This window comes from Dysidea avara, chromosome 9 (genome assembly GCF_963678975.1).
Source record: "Dysidea avara chromosome 9, odDysAvar1.4, whole genome shotgun sequence".
NCBI classification, from domain to species: domain Eukaryota; kingdom Metazoa; phylum Porifera; class Demospongiae; order Dictyoceratida; family Dysideidae; genus Dysidea; species Dysidea avara.
In genome coordinates, this window is record NC_089280.1 from 1,763,332 (window position 1) to 1,787,511 (window position 24,180).

General features: G+C 35.7%; 1 protein-coding gene across 2 annotated transcripts; it reads left to right on the forward strand.

Moving 5' to 3' along the window:
• Positions 1-21,211, forward strand: LOC136265403 (gamma-aminobutyric acid type B receptor subunit 1-like). 2 transcript variants are annotated; one of them, XM_066060246.1, is made up of 16 exons: positions 1-46; positions 106-382; positions 7,107-7,250; positions 8,368-8,538; positions 8,630-8,734; positions 8,791-8,865; positions 8,913-9,104; positions 9,156-9,401; positions 10,127-10,193; positions 12,548-12,631; positions 12,688-12,832; positions 15,127-15,262; positions 15,312-15,419; positions 15,479-15,604; positions 19,997-20,329; positions 20,732-21,211. In XM_066060246.1, exons 2-16 carry the CDS (start codon positions 110-112, stop codon positions 21,074-21,076), a joined length of 2,550 nt encoding a protein of 849 aa, XP_065916318.1. In that variant the 5' UTR covers positions 1-46; positions 106-109; the 3' UTR covers positions 21,077-21,211. The 2 variants fall into 2 exon arrangements, with proteins under 2 accessions (XP_065916318.1, XP_065916317.1); XM_066060245.1 differs by having other exon boundaries at positions 1-382.
• Positions 21,212-24,180: the final 2,969 nt, after the last annotated feature.

Consider the following 24,180-nt stretch of genomic DNA (forward strand, 5'->3'; position numbering starts at 1 on the left):
AAATGACACTCGAGGTCGTACGCGGTTAAGTTAATTAGGCAGTTCGGTATGTCTACTCCAGTATCTACTAACTAGTACAGTTCGTCACCTAATGTGTTGTGATAGGAATATGAATGGAATGATTCGTTTGCTGTTCTTGTGTTTTATTGTTACTATTGACACTTCGGGCACTAATGAATCGTGTGGAAGAAATGAATCAACTGATATTCACATAATCGGATTTTTCCCCTGTACTGCCAGTAATGATACTAGAGGTATTAGAGTGGATAATTGTGATGGGATAGACAGAATACCCATTATGAAGTTAGCTCTAGAGGAAATCAATGAGAGATGTGACCTACTACCAGGATATCGACTAGTCGTCGACTATGCTAACTCTGGGGTAAGCCAGTAAACTTTATAGCTGTGATTGTTCACTGAACATAATGCACTCATCATATCCCCCAGTATGTGCTAGGATTTTCTAACTTGCAAAACTAAAAGCTGGCCCAGCCTGTCTATAATCCTCCAGGCAATTCAGAATTTGTCTCTGTACTGGCTGTAGCCTGCCACTCAAGCCTGTACTCTTAATATACACCTTGTATCTATGTATGAAAGTATACATGTGACTGTGTGATTTAAAAGATGGAGTTTAAACGGAAAGCTCCAGGAGTAGAGGTAAATTTGTCCCTTTCTAATCTCCCTGTTTACTCTGTACTGGACCCGGGGTGTTACAAATCATACTCAGTTAATGAAGTTGATTATTGGTTTCTCGGATCTTTCATCAGTATTCAAAATAGCAGTGCTGGCAGCTGTTCACATAACCCATAATGCAATTTCTTTTGTCAAAGAGATAATGATACTGGTCATAGTTAACACCAATATGTAATCACTTCACATGTATTGTGGATTATGTTACATTATTAATTACATCACTTATCTGGTATTAATTAAGGGCTTTGTACAAAATTAATTATGCAAACTCCTCCCAGTCCGAATATTACATATTTATAATCTACTTAGCCTAGTGTACCCTCCGGCAAAGTTTCAGCCTCATATGCCAATAACTTTCAGAGATGCAGCCCTAAAAAGTAGCAATAACAGAAAGATCGATTTTTACAGCAAGTATTGGGAAAATAAATTACAGGCGTTTATTAAAACAGTTGTAACTTACGGTAGAAACGGAATGACTTTTGGAATTGAAATTTGCACCATCATGTTCACCATAAGTACGGGAATCGATTACTGGGTATGTTTATCCTTGTATCACCTTTTGTCATTACATACAAAGACAAAATTTGTGAAGAAAGATCGATCACGTATGATCGCTTTGACGTGACATAAACGAACTCCCATAACGTGCATGTCCTTGGGTCTACTGCAACAAAACAAAGATTCTCCAATTCCTCTTGAGTAGGCAAATAAGATGATATCCAGGCTTTTATTGTTAATCCTTTCTGTCACTAAGAAAAGGGTGTTCAAAAAATTTATGGAAATTTTTCAATAATATGCAAGTATTTCTCAGCCATTGTATTCAATGCTTTATACTATAAATTTAGGCTTACACAATTATGTCAGGTTTTCACAGATCCAGTCACATTTGTCAGTATCTGTGTGTCTGTGGTTGAGTCATGCTTGGAGTTACATAGAGATAATTATTTGATCCAGGCCATAAGTGATGAGAAAGACCAAGAGTGAAATTTAAACTAGTCTCACATAGCCTGCTGCAGACCACTACCTTTTTGTGGGTGGGAAATAGTAGGGTCTGGTACAGTAATGATAGAAATCCTGTTCAGACTTTCACTAGTGTTCAGTGAGTGTTGATTAGTGAAGCCCTAAACTTCTTAACCCTGTTAACCAGCAGTGTGTGGATGTTTACAATAACAACTTTACAAGGTGAAATACTATATAACTGGAACATTTGGCGAGTAAGCAGTGTTCGCCAAACGAAATTGTTTGTCCAACACAAATTTGTAATAGCTCTACTAGCTAATTTTCCAAAGTTTATTCTCTAAAACCCTAATACAGAATACAGCAAATCCATCAAAGTTTCTCCCACTAAACCTTCCTGCTCTGTGGTATCTTGTTCCATTAAGAATCATTTCCACTTGAGGACTATCTGTACTGTGCAGTGAAGACTAGTTAAAGATCACTACTAATAATGGTGCACGCATCACTCAATTGTTAGCATGATAAGAAGTTTAGGACTTCACCATTCAGTGCTCATTGAAAGTCTGTACTAGACCCTCCACCCACACATACATAAGAGAAAAGGTAATGGTTTGGCTATATGAATACTGGGTCAGGCTTATTTGCATCTACTTTATAGTTGAATTATATGTGATGATGAAATAATCCAGTGCTTGACGATGCTCACAGCAATGTGAATGTGCTTAGTAATTCAGATAAGGTCACTTCTGTCAAACCATTTGCCGTGGTGATACTTATGACATCTTCATGGATGTTTTCTTGTAGCAATAATTCAGGTTTTTGTAATTGAATTTGTCACCTTTGCAATTGACCTCGTCCCGTTTGCAGTAGAGTTAGTTGCCTTTGCAGTAGAATTTGTCCAGTTTGCAATTGAATTTGCCACGTTTGCACTTGTTGATGTACAGCTGTTGTAAACAACTCTTTATAAGGTAATAATTCTTCTGCTACAGCTTCTTCAGCAACAATTGCAATTGTGCTTCACTATTGGTGATGGGTGTGGTCACTTGCAAACAAGGCAAGGTAATTAACTTCACGTATAACCAGCTCCAGTGTGTCTCAAGTGGTATTCTCCATGGCAAAAATGATCCACCTTGTGTTAAGCTTTGGTTTATTGCAGTCAATGTAATTATGAGATCACGAAGCAGCTGCTACATCTTATTTTCATGTTTACTGCAGCTGCCAATCTTGTTACTGACGAATTCTTGTGCAAACAAGACGAATTCAGTTGCGAAAAACCTGTAAAACTTCTTAATAGGAACTTGACACTGGTGAACTGAAATTTCAGGAGCAGTTATGAATTATGACTAGTTCTCAGACAGTTAGAAATGTGTCTTGCTATCAGCCAGTACTGTACATTCATACTGCAAGAAATGACAGAGTGTTCACACTCTATTAAGATCAAATGATCAGCTTCAGTAACTACTAGTAGTAATGATCACTGATTACTTCAAAAAATGCATTCAAAAGTAATATTTATTTGTACAGACAAGGTACTCAAATTGCCATTTTTAGTAATGAAACGTGCTCCACGTTGTGGGTACATGCACATAATGTCATTCAGGAGTAGATGACTGTTATGAATACTTGTACTGGCTATGTGTTTGTGTCTTCCTTACATGTGACAATGTTCACCATTACGAAACGTGCTCCACATTGTGGGTACATGCACATAATGTCATTCAGGAGTAGATGACTGTTATGAATACTTGTACTGGCTATGTGTTTGTGTCTTCCTTACATGTGACAATGTTCACCATTCCAACATGAATGATCATACGTACTACATTTGAAAGACACATCACATGACTGACAAGTACCCGAGGCCTCAGATAATTCTGTCAAATTTTAACATCTATTTTAATTGTAACTGGAAGAAATCAAGATGTGATTAAGGTGCTTAAAAAGCTTACGGAGTTTTCAATACTATGCACATTTCGATACTAGTGAATACTTTCATAGATCCAATCACAGTTTGACCAAATTTGGATGAACATTTTAATGTAGTCATCACATGAGTGACAATATCATTGATAATGCTCCAACTACCATACGTGTAAGTGGCTGACTTATTACTGAACAAGAATCACTAGACATTAATAGTTACTACATTGTGGTAGTGCTAATTGATTAATTGTGACAAATTAGTGACCATGGTTCCTTTTAAAGAATGTTTAGTGAAACCAACCTTACCGCTTTGATAGTCGATACCTTTATATTATACGTATGCAAGTGCACAAAGAAATTTGGAATTTTCAACTAGAGTAGGGACCATAGCACATCTATAAAAAGTACTGAAACAAGCTGGAGTAGTGCAATATATTAAATCACAGTAAAACAATAAGAAGTGTTATATCCCTACTGTGCTCCAAGATAACATAACTTGTTTCAGTACTTTTTATCGATGTGCTATGGTTCCTGCTCTAGTTGAAAATTCCAAATGTTTTGTGTAGTTGTTTTTTTTTGTAAATAATTATTATGACTGGTGACCCCACGCATACCACATCTGAAATGGCGCCGTGTGCCCCAGCTATACCAATTATCGTCTGAAAAGTGAAGCATCCGTTGTCAGCTATGTTCAACCCGTTACACAGCATTTTGAATCAAGAACTGTTCGAAAGGCACCTCTGAAATCCATGCATACTGAAAGAAATGGTACCGCATGCCCCAGTTATATCAATTATCGTCTGAAAAGTGACATATTCAGTATGCTTTGTTGTCAGCTATGTTCAACCCATTAATTACATAGCAGTACAAATCAAGAACTGTTCGAAAAGCACCTCTGCAATCAAAGTAGCCACTATAGAAAATACAGACAATTTCCGTTACGAATGGAATCCATCACGTACTACTGCCAAATCAGCCCTTTTGCTGTCAGCAAAGATGAATGGGACACAAAGGAGGACACTGGTAAGTCCATGAAGAATGCATTGTACATACTGCGGTCTGCCAAAAGGCACACATCAGGCCAAAGCAATGTTGAACAGTGAAAAAATCAAGCTCGTAGCCTTAACCATTGTCAAGGTACGCTTGTCTGAAGGCATCAGGCAGTCAGTAGAAAATTCTGTTAAATAACTTTTTTAAAATTCCGTAACAGCTTGTTGAAAACATTTTGGGTCGATCTGAAGGCTTGCTTGGGCTTAGTTTTGCCTAATCAATACTGCCTCATCGTTGTCAGGGAATATTGAGGCTGTTTTTGGGTGATGTTGCTTCATGGGCCAGACCCACTCCTTTGTGATCCCTACTATACAGTACTATCGTACTGTATGATACTACCAAATATGCTTTTAAAATATAATTGAGACCAAGTCATCATAAGACTGTTTTTTGTTGTTGTTGTTGTTTGTTTTGTTGATATTTTGGCAGAAAAGCACTAATCTTTATATCCCTTATACACTGAAATGTCTGGGTAATAATCAAAAATCAAAGACTGATTTAACTTTGGCAAATAGGCGATGGCTAAAACACTTGTGAAGTGTTGTTACTCTACTGCTATTATCAGTGTAACTTATAGTAGTTTATGTCTCAAATAATTTGCATAATGATCGAAAGGTAACTCAGTGGCAGATTTTTATGCAAACCTGAAGCCATGCAGACACTACATAGCTGCTAATGTGGCTTCTCATTCAGTAGACAATCAAGACCACACTAGTGGATTCTTTCCTTTTATCCTAACATCATCACTTTCTGGAAACATTTTGTCATTCTGCTTTGCTCTACAAATTGTATCTCAACACGACACTATGTGATTGCAACATAAAAACAGAATCACAACAACTACAGCTAAGTGGGTTTCAGTTTACTGATGGAAGGGGAAATAGTGTGAGATAATTATCATCTTTTGTATCTTTGTAGCAGTTTTGTAGTCAAGTGTTTGCCTACTGTTTATCTTGGAGCATTTACAGAGTTTTACTAATTAAACTGTACCGGCGGGTACCTGCATGAACTAAGTCAGCAGGAATCCATCCCGTATTTTAGATTCAAAATACTTCAGTTTAAGACTTTTGAATGTTTGATGAAGCTAAAATGTGTTCACCTTTCAAATGGCTAAACCATGCAGAAGCACACTTGGGGGTTGGACCTTTTGGTTTGTTGAAGAAATGGCTATCAAGCTTTGTGTATATTTGAAGATTGGAAATTGCAGGGCTGCATTTTTGACCATAACTTGCACTATCCTTGGCCAAATGTAAAAAGCCAATTTTGTTATGACTTATGGAGATCACCTACCATGAAACGTATCATCACTTGCAACAACACCTCACCAAAAGGATTGTTGAAGAACTAAAGAAGCCACGTAACTATACATCAGATAGGTCATAATGCATACTCTCCTGGGCGGAGAGTCTGCATAGAGTCAGTGTGTGTGTGTGTAGTGTGTGTGTGTGTGTGCTTGCCTACTTGTACCACATAAACAGTAAAATCAGAAAGCAGCATTGTCAAGAAATATTAAATTACTGAATACAAATGGAGTATCTATAACTGGGTACCCTAGTTTTTATGTGTAACAACATCAACCATCATGTGTATAAACACTCAGAGTGTTACAGTATGTATACATATAGCTAAGCCGTATACGTATAGCTAAGCTGTATACATATAGCTAAGCCGTATACGTATAGCTAAGCTGTACATATAGCTAAGCTGTATACATATAGCTAAGCTGTATACATATAGCTAAGCTGTATACGTATAGCTAAGCTGTATACGTATAGCTAAGCTGTATACGTATAGCTAAGCTGTATACGTATAGCTAAGCTGTATACGTATAGCTAAGCTGTATACGTATAGCTAAGCTGTATACGTATAGCTAAGCTGTATACGTATAGCTAAGCTGTATACGTATAGCTAAGCTGTATACGTATAGCTAAGCTGTATACGTATAGCTAAGCTGTATACGTATAGCTAAGCTGTATACGTATAGCTAAGCTGTATACAAATAGCTAAGCTGTATACATATAGCTAAGCTGTATACGTATAGCTAAGTGATACGTATAACTTCATGTCAGACATTTGTGTTACTCTGAGGTGGTTTCTTTCTACCAATTGTAAGCACAATTTAATATATGTAGTAAGCTTCTTAAACTGCTGTAAACATATTTTCCAATGGGTTCTACAGGTGTGTGTAATGCGTACTGCACCTTAGGCTAAATAGCTGACCTATTTTATAGACTAGCAACTCAACTGTCAGTTGACAAAAGACATCAGTTGAGTATGAAAATGTATCTATAATAACTTTGTGGTGATGTGTGTAAAAACATAATCAACCAAGTAAGCACAGTGTGATCAGCTACTCTCTACATGTAATTGCAGTTAATCATGTATAACATTCTGTATCAGATGTTTGATTAGTTTGTTATGGACACTTCTAGATTATAACAAATGACTGGATATGCAATTAATGATGTTTATATTTCTCACAGTGTTCATCAATTCCACCAGTATATCACCTCATCCAACAAACTGATCCATCACAACCAACTAAACTAATGATCCTTGGAACTGCTTGTTCTGTAGCCAGTATCATAATGGGAGAAATTGCTGAGAGACGTTTAAACATCACACAAGTATGATCATGTGTTGTTGTAGTGTTACAACAGTGTAACCATAAAAGTAACTTGGTTGAGTAATGTTATTCAGGGTGAATTTTATCAGTCTTCTTACCCATGTGGGGAACATGGGGATTATATTTGTTCATGAATATGTTCAGTAGCCAAACAAACTGCTGGCCATGTGAGGATGCCTATGGGAATCCTATAATGTAGTTAAACACTGATAACAGTTTCTAGGCAGTGGCTATCAGATACCATACAATACAAACACTTCACAGTTTTAGTGGATTTATTGGCAGCCACAAAACGTTTCCAGATTTTATTAATTTATTTTTGCTAAGCTATTCTTTTCAGTGAGGTAGCGGGTAGCATCCAGGATTGCTGAAATATTTCTAACTGTGTACTTTGAAGACCTCAAGCCAAATAATATAGTACTTCCTGATCCAACATGTCCCTTGAGCGAGAAAGTAGATAATGTTGCCATTGAAGAGGCCATCATGGAAGTATTACGTGCCCATTAATGATGACAGGTGACTGCTAATACACCACTATGCTCGACTAGATGTCTTGGGCTATTCCATCACTTGGTAGCCACAACATGAATTCATGCACAAATGGCAATCCTCATGAGCACAGTCAGTTATTGGTGAACTGCAAAAGCTTACTAAGAAACTGCAACTGTCACTTTGAAAAGTTTGCATTACACGACTGTGGTCTGTACCATTTTGATTTGTATTATATATGTTCGAATACATAACAGTTGTAAACAGAAGCACTTTAGTGCCGTATAAATATGTGAAAGCATATTATTTGTGTGTCTACCAACAACTTTATACTGTTGTTGTTCCTGAATAAAAAGGAAATAGCAGTGTACATTACTGTTGCTTATTGAAAGTAGAAATTCAGTAGTAGATACTGTTCTCAGGTATCTGTGTTATTGCTGCTCAGTTGTTAGTCGAGTGTAGAATGTATATTCGTTGACCTTTGATTGCACAACTTTTTCAACCAGGATTTTTGAAGGCCACACCCTTTTTTACAGCTTGGCTGTTTTTGCATGGTTTAATAAATACACACAAGTGACGGTCATGAAATGGCTTGGCTGTTTTTTGTGTGCCATACATCACACATGTAGGTATCCTACACTGCATCATCTCCAGTGTTCGGAGATATACAAAGGTATCCAAGATTTTATCGGCTTGTGCCAGAAGCAAGAGAGTTTTCTGATGGATATGTTGCTATAGTGAAACACCTACACTGGAGGAGGGTGGCTGTGGTGTACTACTCCGATGACTTTACACTCAATGTATGTAATGTATATGTAGTAAAGTAATTGTAGATGGTATTGGGAGTAGGAACTAAAGTTAGTCCACCATGTTAATTATTTTCAACTCTAGCTTGGACTACACACGGTACAAACTTTGACAGACAGTGGAGTAGATGTTATATTGGATGTTGCCTTTTCAGATGATAGAGTAGATTACGTTCTCAACCAGATTAAGGTAAAAACAACTGACACATTACTTATATTAACTATGAATATTATTGTATTTGGTAGAGAGTTAGTGGAAGAATTATTATAGCATGGCTTCCCCCATCACCTGTGCAAATTGTGGCCAGTTTTTGGTGTAGGGTAAGTGATGTTTGTGGTATGTGTTGTGATTAACTAATAACTATTAGGTAATTAGAAATAGACTGGCTGGACCTGATTTTGTATGGCTGTTTCCTGGATGGTTCCAACCTAACTGGTGGAATATTAGTGGTATTAACTGCACTGTTGAAGAAATGAGAACTGCTCTGGAACACTCGTTGGGGTTTAGAGGAAACAGTGAACTCACAAATGATGTCTCAAGGGTAATAGTATCTAGCAAGGCAAGTGTAGAATTTTAACAAAAGTATGTTTTGAGTATTTTATGTTAACAGAATGTATCACAGTTCGAAAGTGATTTAGCAGATAAAACTACTTCAGGAAATGTTGAAACTGATGTTTTGTTAAGTGTTGGATATGTGTATGATGCAATATGGACCATTGCTCTTGCCTTAAACTCATCCATATCAATACTGGAAGATAGAGGGTTGGGAAGACTGGAAAACTTCACTTATGATTCAGTTGAAATGGCAAATGTGTTCACTGAAGCTGTTGCTAATGTGTCATTTCAAGGAATATCGGTTAGCTAATAGTTATTTTAACTAATTGTAGTGTAATGTAGTCATACCGATACTTCATCCAGAGAGATGTTTTTGTTCCATGTCTTTCAGTGCAGAGTTACCCTATGCAGAACAAGCACATAACAGATTAACATGCATCTATGGCGAGCCTAACCAGTAGGACATTACCTGTGTGTTATGTGTAGTGGGTGTTTTGCTTACAGCTGTCAGGCTTACAGTTGTCAGGCTTACTTGTCGAATTCTTCCCTATCAACCACCTCATCTACACTTCGTGGTAAAATTTCATTAGCTGCAACTATTCAGTCTATTGCAATTACAATTTGGTAGTAAGTAAAGTTCTAAAACTTGCTTCTGTCTTGTACTCTTGCATGCCACTGTGAAACAATAGCAAGACACAGTATAATAGGTATTGAGTCTACTGTGTTCATGTATTGCAACCAGCTAGGTGGATGGTCAGAGCATTATCATCAAAGAACTATGGGTCAATTGTTATGATCGAGTCCATCAGTCTGCGACATGTTGATATAAATGTACAAACCTGAATCCTGTCATGTCTGGTACACCCACTACTATGGTTATGTAATGATTTCGTGGAATATGGCATTTGAATGGCTTTGATATGTTAACAGGCTAATATGTTATATTCATGAGATATGTCACCTATTGTGTGTATGGGTCACAAGCTTACTTAATGTATTTATTATCATAAAAATATTCTGTTGTAGGGTAGAGTGTCTTTTAAAGGAGACGGTAACAGGACACACCCCTCTCTACAGATATTTCAATACAGAAGTATGTTATCTACTAAGTGTTTATAAATAGCTTTGTTACTTCACAACTTGTGTGTGTCTAAGACATGCTGTGCTGCATATACAGTGTCAAAACTCAACCTTTTAGTAAAATTTGTAATGCATCCTTCACTGCTTGGAAGCACCTTTGCTCTTTGCAGCTGTATCAGGTGTCATTTCATTTTTGCTAATTTTTATTGAGACATTCTACTATAGCAATCAAGTATAGTACTGTTATATTAGGAAACATGGATGTTAGCACATTTTTACAAAAATAATATTGACTAAAAATCAGCCTCACAGGTAGGTTCCTTGGCAGTATTGGTTCAGTGGAGTCAAGCCCAAAAGTGTCTCTAGAATGGCCAAAAGTGCTTCAAGTAGGTTGCTACGGAATGTTAGATTTTTGTATTCAGTGGAATGACTAACTAACTGATGCCTTCAGACAAGCATAATTTGATAACAGCTAAAGCTATGGGCTTAATGTTATCACTGCTTCAACCTGACAAGTGCCATTTGGCATACCCCAGTACATACAATGCATGAACGATTCCCATTTACAAATGTACAGAAGCCATTGTGCTACAGCAAATCAACACCTTGGGCTGTCAGAAAAAAAGGGATCTAAGGTAAGATCATGATGTGTATTTTCCGTGGTGACTGGATTGATTACAGAGGCGCTTCTCCTTCTGTTCTTTGTTTGTAACGTTGTGTATTGGGTTAAACATAGCAGAGATTGAAGTGTAATGGCCACTCCACTTTTGAGTCAGTAATTGATAGTTGGGGCACGCATTCAGATGAAACTGGTGCCATTCTTTTATATGATGCGGTATGTGTGGGTTCACTAGTCATAACAATGATAAAGAGGTAAACAAGCTTGGTTAGGGATTATAGAAAGAAAAAGTAGGGAAACAAGGGGGGTTTCCTACACCTGCAGATATACTTAGTGAACGCCCTAATTCAGTTTATAAGGGATTAAATGCCCACTAGTATATCTACAGGTGTAGGCAACCTCCCTTGTTTCCCTACTTTTTATTTCTATGATCCGTAATTGAACTTAAAATTCTAGTAGTTAAGATTCATCTAAAAATTAAAGCTTTGCTCCACTGTAACGTGTTGTGTATATTAAGTGTTTGTACTGTATACAATGGCACCATGTCGGGTGAACACACCTAGAAATGTTGAGGTCCCTACTAGCACATTTAAGAATGCATAAAGGACAACAATGTGGAACAGATCCTTGTAGTCTAGACAACTATGGTATACTTGTAACTAACCCAGTTGAGTGTTTGTATACAATAGTACTCTTTGAAGAATATGTAACTTTGTGAATCATATTAAAAAACATCATTAGTCATCGCTTTAAGAAATTGTGTACACCAACAATATAGTACAATAATAGTTAATATTAGGGACCTATATAGAATATTTAGACTTTTCAGTAAAAGGACTTTTCTGCAAAAGTCAGTAAAACTCTGTATATTGGTAGGTAAAAGTATGGTAATTTACGTACCTTAGAAAATTACGCTTAATTCTTAAAAACTTCATTTATGAAGCAACTGTTGAAATTTGAAATATAAATAGTTGGTAAGATGTGGAATTCTTTGATTAGTATAACTCAAACTCCATGTCTAAGTGCTATAGGCCCCTTTTCCAATGCCCTTCACATTTACTTTAAGCTGCTCCACATGTTGTACACGCATCCTTCTTTGTATAAAGTGATGACAAATACCTTTAATCTGAACTGAATGCCAATGATTACTCCTTTAGAGTAGGAAGTGTTCTATTAGAGTAGTTTAAATACTAATGACAAAAGTGTCATGTACATGATTTTACACAAACTTGTCAGTTGTCTAAACACTATTCGGTCTGGTACCAGTAATCTCTAAGTGTTTATGTAATCCAAATACCATATTTGACCGTTAATAGCCATGGCTTGTATAATAGCCACTTCAGATAGTAGCCACTCCACAGCCTAGAGTTATTGTCATAAGAGCCGCCCTCAAATAAGAGCCAATGCTTATACTGATGCAGGTGTTGATAAGACATGTCTGAAGCAGAAACCAGGCAAAGAAGTTGTTTTAAGCCAGAAAATAACATTTTTGAGAGAAGGTAAAATGAATGATAGCACTGAAGGATGATTAAACAGGGTCAGTCACTCGTGGATCCATATAAATGCTACTGGCTGCACCCATAGTAGCTGCCCTTGGATAGCCACCTTTGCATAGTAGCCGCAGGGTTTTCCTTGCTAAAAGTCACAGTAGTTGTGACTATTAAGTATTAACTGGTCAAATACAGTACATGTGTTCTAACTTCTGTTACTGCTAACTGATTGAATTGATGTTTGTTGTTTGCTTACAGATGGCACTATTAGACCAGTATTGATCTATGATCCTGCAAATGATAGTAATAACTTTCTTCCAAATGAAACTTTTGAGTGGCAAGGTGTGTTAGTGTAACAACCTTAGTATACTCTAGCTGTATTTGTTGTATAATTTCAGGTGGTAGTATACCAAGAGATGCTCCAATTCCATCAGTGATAACAAGTAGTTTAGCAGAATGTGTGATAGCTGGTGTTGTGTCTTCTATTGGGATATTATCAGCAATATTCTTCTTCATCTTTAACATCTATTATAGGAAACACCTGTAAGTTACATTGCTTAATGCTGTATCCATAATCACTATACAGTGGAAATAGATGATATGCATACTAAATTATTCAAAAGAATAATGATATATTAGGCTTGCGCAGTGCCAAGTCTCAATGGTGACTGATTCTTGTGAATCCCAAACAAAAGTATGGGCAGTGAATGCTTCTCACACCACTAGAGCTACGGTGCAGCTTCTCTAATGCAACACATTACTTTCAAGTTTGAGGGATTAGTTGTTTTTGAAGAATCATCCATAGCTGGTCCACTGTAGACGCAATGAAGTGATTTGCACTTTTCCCCATAGACCACAATACATTCAGCACCGTTGTGACATGTCAAAAGAATCACATGTTTATTAGAAAATTTATGGTATGCATATTGTTCTATTGTTCAGATATACCATATAAGCAGACATTTTGGTGAGCAGAATATTTGGCGTTTGCTTAATAATTTACATTTGGTGAGAGTTTAATGCATGTATAATAAGGTGGAGTCCCAAGTGGTAGCAAATTGTGTAACTACTCTTCGTCTACAAAAATTAGCTACCTCATTGCCCACATACTGGCTCGCATTATGATGTACCAGAGAGAGACTTTCTTGTAGATAGCTAACAACATGTAGGAGATTTATATATTCATAGCCAGTGCAAAAAGGAAACAAAGTGATTGAGCACATTCTCTGTGTAAGATCTCTGCTGCGTGTGTTGTTTTAAGAGTAGGACCTCAAATAAATTAATTGATTACCTTGTAATATTACAAAAATTGTAGAATTCACTGCAGGGTCAATTGTTATAGCTGAAGTTCAGTACATCAATAGCAAAAATTAGTGCAGACTATGCTTCCCATACAGGTAAAGTAGCTATTAGCTGCTCAGCAAATTTGACAAAGTTCTGGTTGTATTTCTCTTTTTTTGACAACCTTCAATGTCACCATACTTGATGAGCTTGTTAGATACAGCACCTTGCTTGAAATTTATGCCTATAATTCATTGGTTAAAATAAAAGCACTAATAATAAAGTACGTATGTTGAGATATAAATTTGGTGGTTTTGTAAACATCTACCAAATCGCCAATTTTAATTCCACGGCAACATTTCTGCTCACATGGTATGTGCACTAAATGATTTTTGTATTGAAGTAGTGAGTGTTCTATTAGAGTAATAATAGAGGTACATGAAGTGTGTATTATAATTTAAATATTAGTTAGACGTCAAGAACTACAGGATTTAGAAAACTTGAAGGCCCTGGACTGTAGCACCTAGGTGCAGCGAGGACGCTACTAAGGGCCTGAGAGTTTTCTAAATTCCATAGAACCCATTGGTTCTTGACATCTACGTAACTTATTTAGACTACAACTTGTTATTGTACCTTGAGTTGACAGCTGTTTGTAACCAAGAAATGTATCATTAATTGCTAGAAACAAGCCCTCCACACCTCCCTCTAATTCAGTGTGGCTGCTGCTACTCATTTAAATGCCCATGTGTTGCCAATGTTTCAGGCGCAAGCTATATTTCGAAGTACAACTAATTGGACTATAACTCATTGTTGTACTTTGACAGCTGCAATTATAACACAAAAGACTTACTACAGTATTTGATGTCTTCCTATGTCTCACTCCAGCATTGTGTGTATGACTGACTGTTGAACAACTCGGTCTTTAAATTAGTGGAACCAGCTAACGTTTGCTGTCATGAATCGTCAAGCAGATCTTGGGAGGAGCAGAGTTGAACTTTTATTTTCATCTTTAATGTTTATTGCTAATACTGTAGTATTCGTTTTCTTAGTGTTCTGCAAATATTTCTGGACAAATAGTAGACTAAGAGCATCTAGCTGTAGCCATTACTCTCTACCCATCCCTCAAATAAAAAATAATTATTTTTGTGGGTACCATAGAAACTTTAGGACAAGTGTTTAGTATTTTTTAGTTGTTCTTTCACCCCACACTCATGCCGTGGCTATAAAGGTATGTACTTTAAATCATTACAGTGTATAGTCTAAATAAGTTGGACACCGCGACCTGCGGGAACCAAGTGATTTAGTAACCCCTTAGGCCCATAGCAGCGCCCTCACTACAGCCTTGGGCCTTCAGAGTTACTAAATTGCTAAGTCCATTGGTCTTGGTACTATTATGTATTCCTCAGGGATTCAGAGGCTGTATATACGTATTATCATGAAAATTAATGGGAGAAGCAATAGAAATGCACAATGTATTAAAATTTATGTTTTGCCATTTAAATTGAGACATCTCCACGGTACAATAGGATGTTATATGTACTTCTTGGTTGTGTTAGGGTTGTGAAACGGAGCAGTTACCGGCTCAACACACTGATCTTAATAGGAGTTTTGGTAGGTTTTGTTGGTACCCTCCTACATGTTATTAAACTAGATGATAATATGTCTGAACTTGTCACTACAACTATTTGTAATGTAAGTTAAATCACTGAGAATAATGTGTTTAACTAGTTTATGTACACAGACAAGAAACTGGACTAACAAGTTGGCATTCGCAGTTGCTTTCAGCACTTTGTTTGTTAAAATCTGGAGACTCTATAGGATATTCATAAACAAGACTATGGTAAAACGGGTAAGTGTCACGAAACACTAATATTGCTCTTTTGACTACATTATGATTATAATTTTCAGAAGCATCTAAATGATCAGTACTTGTTTCTGATGATTTCAGCCATCGTCTCACCAACTTTAGTAGTGTTAATTGTTCAAGTTGCAGCCTTTCCACTAATGCTACGTACACGTGTAGTTATTAATGAGGTAAGTCTGTTGTGTTTGCGTCAGGCAGTAGTTTATAGGTAGCTAAGGGGTCATTCCATACCAAATCAACAAAAAAAAATCCGGACCCTTTTCAATTTTCATGAAATTTGGCACAAACGTGGCCCCTTTCAAGAAACTTTCTCACACCAAAATTTGGCTCATTTCATAAGTCTCCTTTAAGTTATGACCACTCAAAGTTTCTGCTGAAAATTTTGCTTTGCTTACATGTCTTCAATAAAATGGCCATAACTTTGCTTGTGATTGACGTAGAAACATCTGGTTTAGATTTTTGAAATGCTTATTAAATTCTCTTTCAGGTGATATATAATGTTTTATAATTGCTCAAAGGAAAAGGTCAAACCACAAAAATGTAGCTTTTTCCTTTGATCTTAATTTTCAAAAATATATATTCTTTGATTAAATTTATTTTTGGTTTACATGTTGCTCTAATACCCATCATTCACCACTGTGAGTTTATAGTTGGGACCAATAGTAGATCATGAGTTTTAAGTGTTAATGTGTAGCCTTGTAATCACTGCTGTTTGTATGGTATTTTCAGTGTAATTTCCAATACCAATTGCAAGTTACCTTATATTAGTATGTCAAAAATCATTTTATGCATTAAAATAGTTAGGGTTTGTATTGACAAGGGCTCAGTACACTGAAACCATACTAACAGAGCCACTTTTAAAGCTAAGAAAGTTGGAGCAATAATAAGGCTGCCTAATAAAAGAATCACTGATTATGTTTTTGCTGTAAGTTCAGTGTCCTATAAATAGAGGTGGTCTTATTATAGAGGTAGCTATATTTATAAGGGATTTACTGTACAACTAATGATATTCCAATGTATTCTTTCAATTTTACTTACTGTACAATAATATTCGGCCACAGATTATGATGATAGTTTCCAATCTTATACGCGTGTATAATGGATGCAAACGACATGCACAGTTATTCATACATATGTACATGTAAAGTGGAATCGAAATGTCATGTCTTAGTGATATCCAAAGCTTTTTGGTCTTAATACCTAGATAGCTGCTTCGTATAGTTGCATTAGAGTAGAAATATTCTATTTTAAGTTGGCCCTTATAAAAAGGTGGCCTTTAAGGTAGCTGCTAAGATATGTTACACTGTATATCACTCTGAATCATACTCTGAAAGGGAATGCCTACTACTGCATGGCCACTTAAAGGCCACCTTTATATGTTTGAACCTATAAATAATGCCTTTGCTGGAAAAATGTACACTCCTAAAACCACTATGTATTGTCTTACTCGTCAAATTAAAAATTTGATGGAATAGAGTGGAAAGTGGCCACCTGTATAGAAAAGCCACCACTCCAATAAGGCCAATTTTAAATTGTTGCTGTACACTTACGCAAATGTATTAAGCAGCTACCTGCACTTTAAGGCCCAGAAATTTTGGCCCTAAGGTAACTGGCTTAAACTCCATACATCAGCTGTATCATGATAAAAATAGCAATGTAGTTCATAATTTGATTCTATAATTGAAAATCATAGAATCATAGAAATGTTCCATAGAAATTACATTGTACAAAGGTTCACTACAGCAATTGCACACTGATGCATATCTATAGCTTTAAGTGAAATACATCAACAATCGATTAAAGAAAGGGTCAACGCAACTAACTTCAAAGTTAAATCAAAGTGTTATAGTAAAAGTTGAGACTAAAACTGGTGCATATTGCATGACAGTCTCTACAATCATTCACATGGAAACTTGATACATTGATATCAGTACACAATTGAATTTTTGAAGGTATAAGTTGAAAAGACTGTTAATACTACATCAGTTGTTCATTACTACTTGTTAGAAAAGCTCTAGTAGATTACAATATTGAAACATTCATGCCTGTGTGAATGCAGCTACATAACATTGTTTTATTTGTAAGTGTTTCAAATTACAGTGGAACTTGTCTTAGCAGCCACCTATAATGAAAGGCCACCTTTCTATTAAGGGCCAACTTTAAATTGTTCAAGTAAAAGATTTGTACACATCAAACTATATAAATAGCCACCTACATTATTAAGGCCAAAAAAAATTGGCCTTACTGGCTTAGACAGTTTCCACTATAGCTACATTTGTGTATCAAAATACGTACTTGCATATCAACAATCAGCATTAAATGCTAACAGTAGCAGTAGCAGTTACTGTAGCTAGTGAAAATCTCATCAAGTTCAATATTTCACTACTATATGATGAAATATTGAACTTGAATATTCGACTTGGTGTCATAATCAGAAACAATATATACAAGCTTGATAAGGGGTAAATTACTTGAGTATATGTATTTAATTACAAGCTTTTAAAGGGTTTTCTTACAAAACATAAACAAATTAACTTTACTTACAAACCAACAATGTATAAAATAATTGTGACGTAATATTATATAAAGTTACTTGCAATTCGTATTGCATCTTTGCGTTTTTGAACCATGCAAACAACAGTGATTACAAGGCTACACATTAACACTTATAACTCATGATCTACTATTGGTCCCAACTGTAAACTCACAGTGATGAATGGTAGTTATTAGAGCAACATGTAAACCAAAAATATATTTAATTAAAGAATATATATTTTTGAAAATTAAGATCAAAGGAAAAAGCTACATTTTTGTGGTTTGACCTTTTCCTTTGAACGATTACAAAACATTATATATCACCTGAAAGAGAATTTAATAAGCATTTCAAAAATCTAAACCAGATGTTTCTACGTCAATCACAAGCAAAGTTATGGCAATTTTATTGAAGACATGTAAGCAAAATAAAATTTTCAGCAGAAATTTTGAGTGGTCATAACTTAAAGTGAGACCTATGAAATGAGCCAAATTTTGGTGTGAGAAAGTTTCTTGAAAGGGGCCATGTTTGTGCCAAATTTCACGAAAATCGAAAGGAGTCCGGATTTTTTTTTGTTGATTTGGTATGGAATGACCCTAAGATGACATTGTGGTGTCCTGATGTATGCCAGTGTACACATAGATCATGAATATATAATATGTCCTGCTTGACTAAAGCATCAACTATTGCCTTAGAACATCTTAAGTAACTTTTTACCGCATGTAAATCGTCAAATCCATTCATTTGGTGGTTGGAGAGACAGCATCATGGTAAGCTGCATGAAGCAGGTATACATTCAACATGCATTGAAGTGTATTGGATTGGTAATGATGGCTGTATATTGATGTGGCCTGTTGGAGGATTTCTTCAGTCGGAATCTGCTGATAGAAAATGAATACAAGGAAACTTGTATAACAAAAGTACAATGATGTGAAAATCCGCTGCCTCTACCAGCTCAGCTCAGGCCAACTTATTTTGGTGTGCTACACTTAAAAAAAGCCATTTGGCCAGCATCATTTCTACTAGTGATCAAAATCAAGTGCATTTCGGGCAACTGAACATTGGAACAGAGGCTGTTCTTACTGTGTACCTGTCAGTAAAAAAATGTTATTTCTGTAGTTTTATGCATGACAACTCAACATGTGTTTAGTATAGTTGATTTATACTTAATATAGTGAGTTTTGTAAACAATATAGTGAGCTATAGTGCAAAGTGTACTTAGTTTGGTGTGTGATTCACATTCACTTCATATTTACATCGTATTCGTATCACGTGTATCACACATAGGCCACACTATTAAATATAAGGTACATATATATGTGCCATGGGATTGCAGATGAAGTAAATGTGTAGCAAATATGTTACTATATGTACTACGTTGCAAATATTCAAATCATATTTGGGTTGTCTCATATGCGATCATATAGTTAACTATGTTTGCTTCATATGTACTCTGTCGCACATATAAACTAATACCTAATTTTTTCCAGTGTATAGTAAATGGAGAAATTAAGCCTTTGAGGGCTTGTTATATTTCGCAGACGCATGAAGTGATTTTGCTGCAATTTGGGATGTGAGGTGCTGAGAGTGTCTAGCAGCTATAATGCAAAAATTGTGTACTATGGAGCTGTACATGCGTGAAAAACATGTTTCTTTCTTCCTGTCAATATACCCACGGTATCATACCGGCTTTCTTTGCCACATGACATACTACCGTGTGTCTTGATGTCAGCAATCCTTACATTGTCATGTAAGCATATATATTAAATTGGAGTTTTACATTAAAGTTAAACAAATAAGATCAGTTTCTGATGTGTAAATCAACTTCAGGCATACTAATTTATTGTTACAAGGTAAAGCAGAGATTAAATCTGCAGTTATGCCTGTTATTTTTTGTTGTACTGTACCCTACTATCAGGAGTTTATGAATGGCAAAGCTATGGCTAGCTTATACATAATGTATGTGATTACTTCTGATTTGTATTTATTTCTACTTGGTATACATCACAGAATGTTTTACTTCTTACAGGATGATTTTTCAACTGAAGAATTATATTCAGAATGCAGAGGAGATAACGAATTTGTTTTCTTAGGAATATATTATGCAGAAAATGGTCTGATAGCTTTGTTCAGTATACTAGTAGCTTATGAGACCCAGAAAAATCTCGGCAACTATCACAAGTATCATGAGTCAGCTGTGATCAACCTGACAACAATACTAGCTGTCCTATTGTCCTCTATTTGTCAAGTTGTTGTGATCATTTTTCGTATAAACCAAATTCAAGAAGGAGTATTATTAGTGATTACACTTCGTGATTGTTTATGGATGTTTCCAATGATCTATTTGTTGTTCATTCCTAAGGTATGTACAGTAATTGGTTTAGGGCTGGGGTTATAACCATTACATGGCACGACCATTACATTTGTGTACACAATTTACCTAGTCTCTTATGGTTACAACTGCAATTTTATGTATGTGAAAGATGGTTGCATGTCTATTGTCTGCTTATAAATCTCTCTTCCAGTGAACTTGACACACATAACTATTTAACACAGAACATCCATGCAGTCATGCTTCAGTGACACTTAAGTGATTAATCTGAGCATAATATTAAGAGGATAAAAATATCACATCTCATGATCAGTATTTATCTTGCAGCATTCTTGCTCATCAGTGGATTTTCAACACATCCTTCACTTAATAATTTGTAGGATTAGTATCAGTAGTTACTGTAATGTTTCTCAATTGTTCGGTTTCTTGTAGGTATACAGAGTGAAGCGTGGATTAGTGCCTAACCAGTTTCCTACACTGAGCAACTCTATAATCAATGCAACTCAGGCATCAATTGGAACACTATTTGGAAAGAGACTGTCAACCCAGCAATCCAGTTTACAGCTTGACGGATATTCACGTGCTGATGTAGCATATACAACTGAAGCAGATACAAACACAATCAAGTGTCTGACTGCGAAGAAGGTTTCATTTTCAAATGAACTTACAGTTTTAGATGAAGATTCTAAAACAGATGAACTAGAGTCTGCTTTTGTCGGTTCAAACAGTGTAATAGCCAATAGTGTACAATTTACTGTTCAACTTATGAAGGAATAATAATATTGTCATAATTATTTATGGCATTGCTATTATCAGACAATATGAAGTGTTTAATCAAATTTCATTTTTTAATTTTATTTTTTTGTATCCATGTATTTCAAATGTAATACAATACAAAAGTTTTTTATTGAATTCACATACACACGGTAGCAAGATATTGATAATGGGGAAATTTATATTAAAAGGGACTGTAAATTCCTGGCTCTCCATATGGAGTTAGCCATACCATTGAGATGTGGATATTAGAATTGTCTAATAATTATACTGGTATTATTCAGCTATAGGTAATTGTGTATTCTTTTTTCACACTAAGCTCTAGAGGCATATGATTGTCTAGTGCTAGTATATGTAAAATGCAAAATTCAAGGTAATTGTACCACATAGGCTTGCACCAATATTATCATGCTGGTATGTTTTGAAGCATAAGAGCTAGCAAAAGCTTATGCATATATATAATAATACAATTTTCAAGATTTTAAATTAGAATGTACATGCCAAAATTACAACAAAACATAAATATTGTTACATTTATATGTATGGTGTTATGATTATATTTGAGATAAACACTAGTACTGCAGCAGTCATGATCAGGAAATGCTCATTCCTTACATGACATTCTGAAGGCATTGTTTAGATTTATTGCTGATATGTACAGTTGGCATACACAATCAGTTCAAGCTAATTGTGAGGATGGAGGCTTGATTCTTGAGTATAATGCTCAAAAACATACTTGCAAAGCATAGCTCACAAGCCTAATAGCAATAGTCTTGATAGTCAGAAAGCCTTGAGTGCCATAATGCACATCTTATAGACAATGTTATTCTGTTGCATGCACACTCATATTGCACAGCCGCTGGCCCCCAGGAAATTTTCAAAAGTATGCATGGTAACAAGTGACTAACAACTATCACCAAAAAATGTTTAAACAGACTTATAAAGATTAGGTGATGACTTAACAGTACAGTAGGCACACTATAATAGTATACAATCAGTGCATGGAGTTGACCTGTTGGGGGTACAGTACTGAAGGCTATAATTGTAACTCTTAAATTAAAGTGGCCATTAAAAGAAATACTTTAATCAAGGGCCTGTAGCTATTGAAGAAGAAAATTACTGTTCCGAACAAGAGTCCTCTTACCGCTTGATTTGTGGAAAACCTAGTCATTGTTATGAACAATGAACATTGATTATACATAAGACCAAAACTTACCACTTTGATAGTCGATACCTTTATATTATACGTATGCAAGTGCACAAAGAAATTTGGAATTTTCAACTAGAGTAGGGACCATAGCACATCTATAAAAAGTACTGAAACAAGCTGGAGTAGTGCACGATATTAAATCACAGTAAAACAATAAGAAGTGTTATATCCCTACTGTGCTCCAAGATAACATAACTTGTTTCAGTACTTTTTATCGATGTGCTATGGTTCCTGCTCTAGTTGAAAATTCCAAATGTTTTGTGTAGTTGTTTTTTTGTAAATAATTATTATGACTGGTGAACCCACGCATACCGGCTAAACAAGAGCAGCACAAGGCAGCTTAGTGTAGTGAAATTCTGTGTTTGTATCCAGATTCTATATGATGATAGTAGACGTCGAGTTGGCCGATAATAGACATCGGCCAATAATTGATTGCTAACACTACAATTTACCTAGACTCTTATGGTTACAACTGCAATTTTATGTATTTGAAAGATGTGTTGCATGTCTGCTTATAAATCTCTCTTCCAGTGATCTTGACACAAACAACTATTTAACACAGAACATCCATGCAGTCATGCTTCAGTGACACTTAAGTGATTAATCTGAGCATAATATTAAGAGGACAAAAATCATGTCTCATGATCAGTAGATATCTTGCAACATTCTTGCTATTGCTCATCAATAGATTTTAAACACATCCTTCACTTAATAATTTGTGAGATTAGTATCGGTAGTTCCTGTAATGTTTCTCAATTATTCAGTTTCTGTGTTTCTTGTAGGTATACAGAGTGAAACGTGGATTAGTGCCTAACCAGTTTCCTGCACTGAGCAACTCTATAATCAATGCAACTCAGGCATCAATTGGAACACTATTTGGAAAGAGACTGTCTACCCAGCAATCCAGTTTACAGCTTGACAGATATTCACGTGCTGATGTAGCATATACAACTGAAGCAGATACAACCACAATCAAGTGTCTGACTGCGAAGAAGGTTTCATTTTCAAATGAACTTACAGTTTTAGGTGAAGATTCTAAAACAGATGAACTAGAGTCTGCTTTTGTTGGCTCAAACAGTGTCATAGCCAATAGTGTACAATTTACTGTTCAACTTATGAAGGAACAATAATACTGTCATAGTAATCATTTATGACATTAATTGTTATTATCGGACAATATGAAGTGTTTAATCAAATTTCATTTATTATTTGTATCTGTATTTCAAATGTAATACAATACAAAAGTTTTTTATTGAATTCACACACATGCGGTTGCGAGATATTGATAATGGGGAAATTTAAAATAAAAGGGGCTGTAAATTCCTGGCTCTCCATATACAGTTGGCCATACCATTGAGATGTGATTTAGGTAGATAATGAGAATTGTATACTGGTGTTATTCAGCTATAGATAATTGTGTATTCTTTTTTACGCTAAGCTCTAGAGGGATTGTCTAGTGCTACCATATGTGAAATTCAATAGGCTTGCACCAATATTATTGTGCCGGCATGCTTTCAAGCATAATGGGCTAGCAAAAGCTTATGCTTAATAATACAGATTTTAAATTAAAATGTGCACATCAAAATTACAACAAAACATAAATATTGCTTCATTTATATGTTCTGATTATATTTGAGATACTCTAATATAGACAGCAGCAGTCAGGTAATGCTCATTCCTTACATGACATTTGTTATAATGAAGGCTACAAATAATTTATGGCTGATGACACTGATACGTACACTAGTTTAGCATGTACAGTCAGTTCAAGCTATAGCTAATTTTGAGGATGGAGGCTTGATTCTTGAGTAATGCTCAAAAACTTACTTGCAAAGCATAGCTCACAAGCCTAATAGCAACCGTGCGGCACTAGCTACAATAGTCTTGATAGTCAGAA

Bases quoted from the DNA above. Each gene is read 5' to 3' on its own strand.
- LOC136265403 (XM_066060245.1), top strand. From the start codon at position 92: ATGTGTTGTGATAGGAATATGAATGGAATGATTCGTTTGCTGTTCTTG. The intron at 7,251-8,367 runs GTATGATCATGT...TCACACATGTAG, and splicing joins GACGTTTAAACATCACACAA to GTATCCTACACTGCATCATC. The intron at 15,420-15,478 runs GTAAGTGTCACG...TATAATTTTCAG, and splicing joins ACAAGACTATGGTAAAACGG to AAGCATCTAAATGATCAGTA.